This window comes from Tupaia chinensis, unplaced genomic scaffold, assembly GCF_000334495.1.
Source record: "Tupaia chinensis unplaced genomic scaffold, TupChi_1.0 Scaffold138568_1, whole genome shotgun sequence".
NCBI lineage: Eukaryota > Metazoa > Chordata > Mammalia > Scandentia > Tupaiidae > Tupaia > Tupaia belangeri.
This window is the reverse complement of record NW_006198462.1, coordinates 704,752-714,475: the sequence shown is the minus strand read 5'-3', so window position 1 is coordinate 714,475 and position 9,724 is coordinate 704,752. Positions and strand designations below refer to the sequence as shown.

Here is a 9,724-nt window from a genome sequence, read left to right as displayed (position 1 = left end):
GCACGCCCCGCCCCGTTATAAAAAAAAATAAAAAAAAAAAAAAAAAAAAAAAAAAAAGCCATATTTGGCTTAGCAAAGTAGAATCTCCAGCAAACAACTACAGACTCCCACCATAAGGGGAATGATCAATATGGGCTAAGGATTGAGAGAACAGAGAGAAAAGGTGGAAACCTGCCAAGGAAAACAGGGAAGGCTTCTGGAATAAGAAGTATTTTGAGTAAGCAATACATGAGAGTTCTTGAGTTGAATGAAAGTTATAGCAGAGAGGGTGGAGGAGGACAACATTGCAGAGATACAGCAGGTGGTGGCATGCACAGAGAACTGAGTGCTTCAGTGGGCCGCAGAGGAAGCTACATGGTGAAGACTGAGAGAGAGAAGAGCAGAGGGCAGGTGGCTTTGACAGCTCATTTGGATCAGGCATGAGGAAAAAAGCAAGGAAGGAAAAGGTATCTTATGAAGAGAGGCAGATGAAGAAATATGAAAAGAACATGGGCTGCCACAAGTGACCACTCTGTGTAGCATAACATATAAGGCTATCATAGACCATTAAATCATGAACTGGTTTGTCAAGTACTTTTTATTTCAACTACAGGTTATGATGATTTTGGAAAAAGTGATAGATACAAAGGTAAGATGGCCTTGGAGTCCGAGAAAATAAAAGTATAGACAGACAGAGCTAGAAGCTTTGGTGGAAAGAGACATAAGGGTTTTTGAGCGGGAGACAGCTGCTAAAATGCAACACAGGTGGCATATACACAGACAGATGGGCTATCCAATTATACTCTAGGCATCACTGGGGCTGAGTATCAGGCAAAAGTCCAAAGGATGGGATGAAAAGACAAGATGGTAACATCATTACTTTTCTCTTAAAAACTAATCACTTTAAGTGAAAAATAGCATCTTTGAATGGGTAATACATCAATCACCACAACATAATTTGAGAAAATATTTTGATGATCTGGTACACTCATATGTTATCAGTACATGGATGTTATTTCATTACTCCTAGGATTAATATATTTTCTGTTGTGTGGACGGGTAAAAAGTGTCAGTCAAGCTTTTCTTGGTATGTCTTCTCAAGGGCAAACTAGACTATTATATATGTCTTTAAATTGTCAGTTCTAGACTCTAACTGTAATCTCTCCTTATAGATGAAGACTGGGATTTCAAGAAAGAGAAAGGATCCTTAGTATCCTAAATTGATAAACTCTTTTTTAAAGAATATATTACTATTATAGTAATATTACAGCAGTAGAATAAATTTAATAAGTTTCGATTTGGTATTCTGTGGGACGAAATTTCTAATGGACTAATGGAGTCAAAAGATATTGCTTATATCCATTTATAATTAGACATTATGCAGCCATCATTAAATTGACAGAGGAATTTTTTGCTTCTGGTTCATCATTTCCTACTTCTGTCTCTATAGATCATCATTCCAATACATACACTTCAAATGAGAGAGTTATGGCCAGGAACCAGAAAGTAAAAATAAAGCTGTCAATGTATGTTTCTAGGCAACCATTTTAGAAAGTACTTAGCATCTTCAAGGCCACCATGAACCTCAGTGTGGAGACTCTAGTCTTTGGTGTCAAATGAACCTGTGTTCATACAGCATCTTCATGTCTTAATAACTCATTGAGTAGAAGCTGATATTGCTATAAAATTACTTTCAAAACATAAAAGGAAAAAGCCAAAGTCCAAGGCTTTGACAAGCCTTCTTACTTCAGAGGTATAAATTTCATTTTCTTGTCAAATGCAAATCCTTCTGCCAACCTCTCATGAATATCCTGAGCAATAAACTTGCCAAAAACTTTTACTTGTAGAAGAAAACACACATTTTACGTCAATTTCTAGGACTCCCCTACTTTATAATGTTGTCTAAAATATAAGAATTAACAAATAGAAACCACAGATTTTTTTTTATCTTACCATTTTTGTCTGCTCTCCTCAGGATCTAGAAAGGAAAAAGGAAATATTTTATCATTATTTTCGGTAAATATTATAGTTAATATACTCACACATAATTCAACCATCACAAAAGTTTTAAAAATTCCAATTTTAAGTAAAGTTTTCCTGATTAAGACTGTCCCTTATAATAGCCAAAACCTGAAAACAACCCAAATGTCCATCAACAAATGAAAGGATAAACGAACTGTGGTATATCCATACAATGGAATACTAATAAGCAAGAAAAAGGGACAAACTATTGCTATATATACAACTTAGATGGATCTCAAAATAATGATGCTAAGCAAAAGTCCTAGACACAAAACAACATCCACCATATGATTCCATTTATTTAAAATTCTAGAAGGTACAAACTAGGCACAGTGACAGAAAGCAGATTAAAAATTGCTTAGGAATGGGCAGGGCCAGAAGGGATGAATTATGAAAGGGTGTGAATAAACTTCTTGCTGTGATAGGGGTAGTTATTACAGTTTGTGGTAAAAATTGCACATATGTCAAAACTCATATTTTATACTTTAAATATGTGCATGTTAATATAGGTCACTACCTCTACTAAATTGGGAATAAACAAATTTAAAAAGAATTATGGGTAAATAGGAGCATACCTGTTTATGCATATCTGTTTATATTGTTATCTCAAACCTATTTTAAATTGCCTTTGAGGATATACACTGTATGGTCTTCTGGTGTACCTATTTCTCTTTGGTAATAATTTAATTTTTTTTTCTTTAGAAATGAATCTTTCCTCTACTCTTGGAACATGTGTCCATAGGGTTGGACATCGTCAAGAGTAATTGGACTAAACAGGGTGTCACATCTCTCTGGCCACAGTGACTGTTCAGGCATGAGGACATTAGGGCCAGTTAATGACAGGCCATGGTTTAGTTTGAGTGGTTAAAGGAGAAACACAATTTCTTTTCTGTGGTCTTTGAATCTGGGAAGATATAGACAAGGAGCTGCTGTCAGCTATTTTGCTATCACATACATTGTCGGTTCAATTGTGTCCCCCAAAAGCAAATGTTAGTTTTAATTTCCCGTAATTGTGAATTGGACTTTATTTGGGCATAGAGCCTTTGCTTATGTAACCAAATTAAAATGAGCTCTTACTGGGACAGCAGTTAGTGTAATGGCTATGTTGCTGGACTCTCATGTAGTTGACCATAGTTCCAGTACCAGACCCGGTGGCTTAAACTCACGCTGGGCACCTCTGTGTGCGTGCCCAAGATCCTGAGAGAAGAAAGGAGGAGAAGGGATTGTGGTGTGGTCATCCCCCCGGGGGGTGATTTCTCGCTTTCTGTCTCTCTGTCTCCCTCTTTCTGGCAAGCACATGTGCCCTATAGCAAAAACCTCTCCAAAAAAAAAAAAGAAAGAGAGAAAGAGAGAAAGAAAGAAAGAAAGAAAGAAAGAAAGAAAGAAAGAAAGAAAGAAAGAAAAATAAACTCTTACTGAATTGGGCTGGGCACTAAAACCAAAGACTGGAACCTTATAAGAAGAGAGGATGTCAATGATGCAGAAATACAGGGAAGATGCCACACAATGACAGAGGTAGGTACTGGAGTGATGCAGCTGCAAGCCAAGGAATTTCGAAGACTGACGACTGTTTTTAAAAGTGAGGAAGAGGCATGAGCCTACGGAGGGAGTCCATTCTCACCAACTGGACTCCGAAATTGTGAAAAAATGAATTCCGTTATTTAAGTAGCCCTGTCTGTGATAGTTTGTTATAGCAGCCCTAGAAAATTAATACAATGTATAACTTGAGAAGAGCCAGTACCCAGGAGAGCACTGTTCAGAGACGCTGGACTATAATGGCACTCAGAGTCCTTGACTTTTGCTTTCTATTATGAAAGTCAGTATATTATTATTTTTTTATCTTAAGACCTTTTGGGTTATTTTTTCTGTTAGCCACAATCAAATGAACTCTGCTATGGAGATATAAGCAGGTAATATAATACAGAGCTATGATATATACAATACCAAAGAGAACATATCTCAAGCATATTACAAAGATGAACTTTATCACTTGAAAGGAAACATTGACAATCATTTTTTTCTAAGTAACTGTTGCATAAACCGTAGCTACTTCTATATTTGAATCATCCCTTCTTAGTCAGCTTGAAACATGAGCAATAGTTTTTATTCTCAAGTTGTCTGTTTTACTGTTTTCTACTCTAGAAACAGTATCCATTGTTCATTCTGTTGACTTCACAGAAATAAGGTATGAATAAATCTAAGCATTGCTCTAATGTGTTTTATTATAAAATACCAACATTATATTATTAAAAATCTCACCCATGAAACTTTTCCAGTGACAAGTATTGCCCTAACCAATATACAGAAGAAATTGGTCCTTTTTACTAAGTTGATTTACTTATTGTAGGATTATATTATTAATTTTTGAGTATTACTATTTTAATAGGAAAAGTTATATTTGGAGTAGAATAAGGCTGAAATTCTTTTTGATCCACAGAATTGCTAGTGGTGATTTTAGAGATCCATCCTTCCATCACAACTAGCTTTTCTCCTCTGTAACCATGGAGCCCAGTAGAGAGTTGGAAGGACACAAAATACATCCTATTTCTTACCTCTGACAGACTTTAAGTTTCTATTTCAAGTTCTGTTGTGTTCTTATAAGTTCAAAGTGACTAGAATAGGAATAACCACACACCAAAGAGTTGGACCTGGGACTTTGTCCTTTTATTTCACAATGAATGATCTTAGTAGACTCAGCCTTTCAGAGATAAAATTAAGACAGTAGCTTTTATTATTCAGAGAGTTCTTTTAATTGAATATGAACAGAAGAGTACGTGCTGCAAATTTTGCTTCTGAGTCCACAGACTAATAAAATATGTACTGTAGGTGAAAATCAAGTTTATTATGTAAAGTTACCACAGTGATCTGGGTCATTTCATCTTATGGGTGAGATCATTAGATAGATAGTAAATAATTTAAGTGTTATGACCAGGCTTTAAAAGACAGGTAATATTATGGTTTTGGAACAATTTAAGGATTATCAAATAGATTTTGTCTCCCTGAAAAACATTCTTTGATGGCCTTGACTGAAAGTCTTTATTCCTCACACTAAGTTATCAAAGGCAGATATTAAAATGTAAATGTTATCTGGAAAGCATGAAAAATGGGCAAGTCATCATTCACTGAAGTATTATTTGCTAGGTGCCTCACACCATAGAGTAGGTTAAAATTCAATTGCAAGATGAGCTAGTCAGTCAGTTTCATTCTTGCTAAACTGGGATATAGAGCCAGGAGTCAGGATTCTTCCAGAACATGGAGAGCCCTCCAAAAAAGGAAGCCCTAGTGAGTGAGTCATGGTATGTGTGCCTGGACAGCTGGCAGGTAGTTTTGCTACCAGGCTTCTAGTCACCATGAAACAGGATGTAAACAAGTGGGCACTGAAAGATGGATGGAGAAAAGGTAAGAGAACATACGTATTCATCTTCTCAGTTTTGCCTGAGGTATTCCCTGTGTGGGAAAACAATTTTAATTAATGATAACAATGAAACTAAGCTTTCCTAATTTCTGCTGGATCCTGAGACTAGTAGAGTGGCAAGTGCTTTGCCAATTATGATGGATGATGATGAGGTTGACTCCCATTCTCCCAGCTGGACAATCTCACTCAAATGATCAACAGTGTATGCATGACTAGGAAAGATAGGAGATGAGTGGCTGTCACAAAATTCAGTCACAGAACCATCATATCTAGAACATTCTTTCTGTCTTGACAGTCCTCTGTCCAGCTCACCTGTCAGAAAGCTGAGTGAGTCTATACAGGGCTTCAGAACTAAGTCTTTATGAGCAGAAACAATTACTCATCTTTCCCAGGTCCATTCCCATCCAGGCTCCTTGTGTGCAAAACTTGGAAGGGCAAAGCACTGGAATACAACAGAAAAGACACCTCTCTACCTCACAGCCACCAGCCTACTTCAACCGCACCAGTGAAAGGGAAGGAATCACTTTTGTCCCAGTTAAAAATCAAAGGAAAACTGTTGAGAGAAAAAAGTAGAGTTGTGACTAATTGCATTTGGGATTTATCTTGCTTTTGGGAATGAGTTAAAAGTTTGCTTTTCTTCTTTGCATAGAAACAGAGTTGATTAATGTAATGATTCAACGGAGAGCTTACATGCTACATGGACTAGTAGTCCAAATTAGAGTTCATTCTCTGTTATCTACCCTACAGCAAACTGGGAAAAGATAGCATGCTGGTATGAAAGGAAAAACAATCATTGCCTCATGGTGAGTCTGTGTGGCTTCACTAAACTGGACCCAGTTTAGCCCCTTTGCCAAGACTGGCCGATATGCCTTGTGCTGATGCATGCACCAGCCTTGATGTGCTGGCACAAAGTGGTACCAGTGTACGGTTTTCTAAGCCTTCTCCCCATAGGTATCCAAGAATTCTTATAATGAACTGATACATAGCTGTCATTTTTATTTTAAAAAATCACATAAATTTATAAAGAAATGACCCCTGTATAAGTTCATGGATTTAGCTATTGTTATTAATGCATTTAATGTAGAATACTGTTGTAGCAATAATACTTCAAATTTATATAGCCCTTTTCCTTGTGTCCTTCCTTTTCTAGCCTATAGATTTTTTAAAAAGAATTATTTTAATTTTTTATTATTCATTTACTTATTATTATTAATTTAATCAGAGAGAAAGAGAGAGAGAGAGAGAGAGAGAGAGAAGGTGAGAAAGCAAGCCACCAGGTTTGGGACTCAAACTATGGTTGGCCATGTGGGAGTGTCCAGCACCTTAACCACCATGCCACTTGCTGGTCCCCTAGCCTATGGACACTTATATAATAATCAAAATCATCTTGGGAAGTAGTATCATAATATTTTTATTTTCTAAATGGCCAGAAGGTGGGTATGCTCACCAGAGACAGAGAGAGAATGAAAGAGAGAGAGAAAGCACTCCTTAAGTCGGGTGTGGTCATGCTACAATCCCTTTTTCTCCATTTTTCCATCCTGTTGGGATTTAGGACACATGTCCTGGCATGTTTTTCAAGTTGCTGGGGCTGGGATTGGAACTTCAGTCAGCCATGTGGGATCTGCTGCCCTTAACTAGTAAGCTATGAGGCCAGCCTTCATATTTATTATCACTCCTGGTTTGGCTATAAAGATAATGAAGGAAAAGCCTACAGCTGTGGTAAATCTCTGTGATTTTCTTGTTGGACATCTATCTCTAGTTTTTATCCACCTGGGCATGTCTAGTCTTGTCACTAACAGTATGCTCCAAAGGTGGCTTAAATAATTTCTTAAAGGATTTATTATTCCAGTGACATTAGATTACAAAGCACTGGAAATCAAAAATTTCCTCAAATTTAGAAATTAGTTCATATGATAACAAAGCCTCCAATAGGTTTCATTTCTGTTCCTGTTCAGGACAGGTAATATTTACTACCTATTTATTATACTTTGAATAGAATTTAAAAAGCAGTCTTTTTAGCAGTGCCACTAGACTATATTAAATCCAATCAAACGAAATGATGCTTTTCTATTTCACATTTTATTTTTATGAAAGCAATATGATCCAGCAATGAATAATTCAAAAATCCCTATGTAACAAAACCTTTTGCATGTCATATATTTCACCAGTGTTAGATTTTTCACAAAATCACTGAAAGAGAAGTGTAAACAAATCTTTCTATTTAAGACAAAATCCAATGGCAAGATTTTTCCTTTTTTTTTCTTTTTTTGTAGACTCTGGCATTTTACAAACAAGCATGTCAACACCTCTCATGTGGAACGGTTTTCTATTTTTAATTTTAAATTCTAGAAATGATATAAGAAAGCAAAGTGTCCTATTTGTGGACAACAAGTTTCTTCAGGACAGGAACCTGATGTGGTTATGAACTTGAAAACAATAACATGTATAATAAATGACCTTTCGATTTTCTCTTAAAAAAATATCCATGCTATCACCATTATGTGTTAACTGATTAAAAAAAAAATCTCATGGAAGCACTTGACATCCTTGGGGGCAGAAAGAAGTTCAGGTCAAATGAATGAAGATGCTGTGTGCTCTCTTTGAATCCTCATGGCAGCCTAGCAGTCATCACCATAACTGACATGATCTTCAGGGCCCTGACTCTCTTCTGCCCCTGAGGGTTTCCTTGTTAAGTATGGGGCTCTCTATTCTCCCAGCTCACTTCTTCAAGGGCTTTAGGTAGGACTTAAAAGGAAAAAACATCAGCCAGTTAAACCATCAGCACTAATAACATCATCTGACCTAAGCCAAGCAGAGACAGGAAGAATAAGGTAGTTAAGAAGCCAACTGAGTGAATGAATGGGAATCAGACACTTATGTTTTAGTTGGATCCCCCCTGCTCCATGCCAGGAAAGGCAGCTGAACCCTATCTTTGTCATTTATCTTAGACCAGTTTTATTCATTCAAAGGAGTTTCTTTCTCAATTAAAAATAAATTCTTGCTTACCTATCTGCAATAAACTTGAGTGGGTTCCTTGCTCCTTTCCAATTATCTTCATTATCTCTGCCTCACTCTTAAAGTCCTAGTAATTTGATTTCCTCCTATTTTCATTCTTCCACAAATAAAAGCACTTGCTTTTTGACCTACCTTCCATTTACTTGTATATTAATAAGAAATGATAACTCGGAAGATGAAGAGAGAACACACAGCACTCCTCATGCCCTTTGCCCATTTTCTCTCATGGCTAAACAAGAAATGGCCACAATTGTCCCCAATGAGCCAGACACTACCTCCGGTGAGAACATGAACATAACAACTGAGGGGCTAAGAGAGCCAGGGGCTGAGAGGCAGAGGAAAACTAGGAAGGCAGCAGAACTCAAAGGCAGAGAAAAGGGCTGGGCAACAGGGTGAAAAATACACAGAAGAGAATCCGCAGGAAGGGAGAGTAAAGCAAAATTGAGAACTTAAAAAAAAAAATAAAACTGCTGTCAAGATAGAAACTACAGCATGAAAGCAGAGAAATAGCACCGAAGGAAAAGAAAGAAAATTCCTCCTATGGAGGAAGTCAGTACTGAAGTGAGGTATAGGACTAAAGGCAAAGCAGTCAAAAGCTGGAATTGATGCGTATAATAATAGTAATTACCACTTGGAGAGGTAGCGGGTAAGGAGAATAACAGGGAAGGGGAAAAATGAAAAGTAGGAGGTAGTAGTGAGAAAAGAATCATCATGAACAGTATCTTGGCACCACTCTAAAAAGAAAAATATATTCTAAGTAATGTTTTCCGAGGGGTCTAGGGGAGGACGGGGGTTGCAATCTCCATGGCTTCCTTCTTCCTTCGATTGTCTTAGTTCTAAGTGAGGCACATCAGTGAGGTTGGGAGCTGCAAACAGGGCATTTGAGAGGAGGTGGGCCACCCCCTCACCCCATACCTCTTCTAACGTTAAAAAAAAAAAAAAGAAAGAAAGAAAGAAAGAAAAGAAAAGCCCTATTCACCCAAATGGAGACTGTGGATTGTTGTAATCAATTGTGTCCCTAACAAACCCAGGTTGTGGAGAAGTCTAACTTTTCCAATTTCGTTATGGGTGGTTGAGCTGCAGGTAGGGGACCTCGGTTTTCATCCTTTGCCTCAGTGGTTGGGCAGCAGGTGGGTAGTTCTCCCCAGCGCTCCGAGGGCGACCACTGGCTGGTCAGCACCGTGCACAACTCACTCCTCCTGGAGAAGGGACAGATCCTGGGAAGCTCCAGCCTAGCCCATTCCCTCCGTACTTACGTCGAGGAAGATGGACATGCCCTTGGATAGCTGCAGC

General features: G+C 37.7%; 1 protein-coding gene across 1 annotated transcript in view; it reads right to left on the bottom strand.

Annotated features, from left to right (window-relative positions):
* Positions 1–9,718, bottom strand: part of NECAB1 (N-terminal EF-hand calcium binding protein 1) — a 183,548-nt gene extending 173,830 nt beyond the window's left edge. The window contains exons 1-2 of the mRNA XM_006161410.2: positions 9,688–9,718; positions 1,933–1,957 (exon numbers count right to left, since the gene is read on the bottom strand). Of these exons, the coding sequence (XP_006161472.1) occupies positions 1,933–1,957; positions 9,688–9,705 (43 nt within the window). The 5' untranslated portion in view covers positions 9,706–9,718. The remainder of the gene's footprint in view (positions 1–1,932; positions 1,958–9,687) is intronic.
* Between the last annotated feature and the right edge of the window lie 6 nt (positions 9,719–9,724).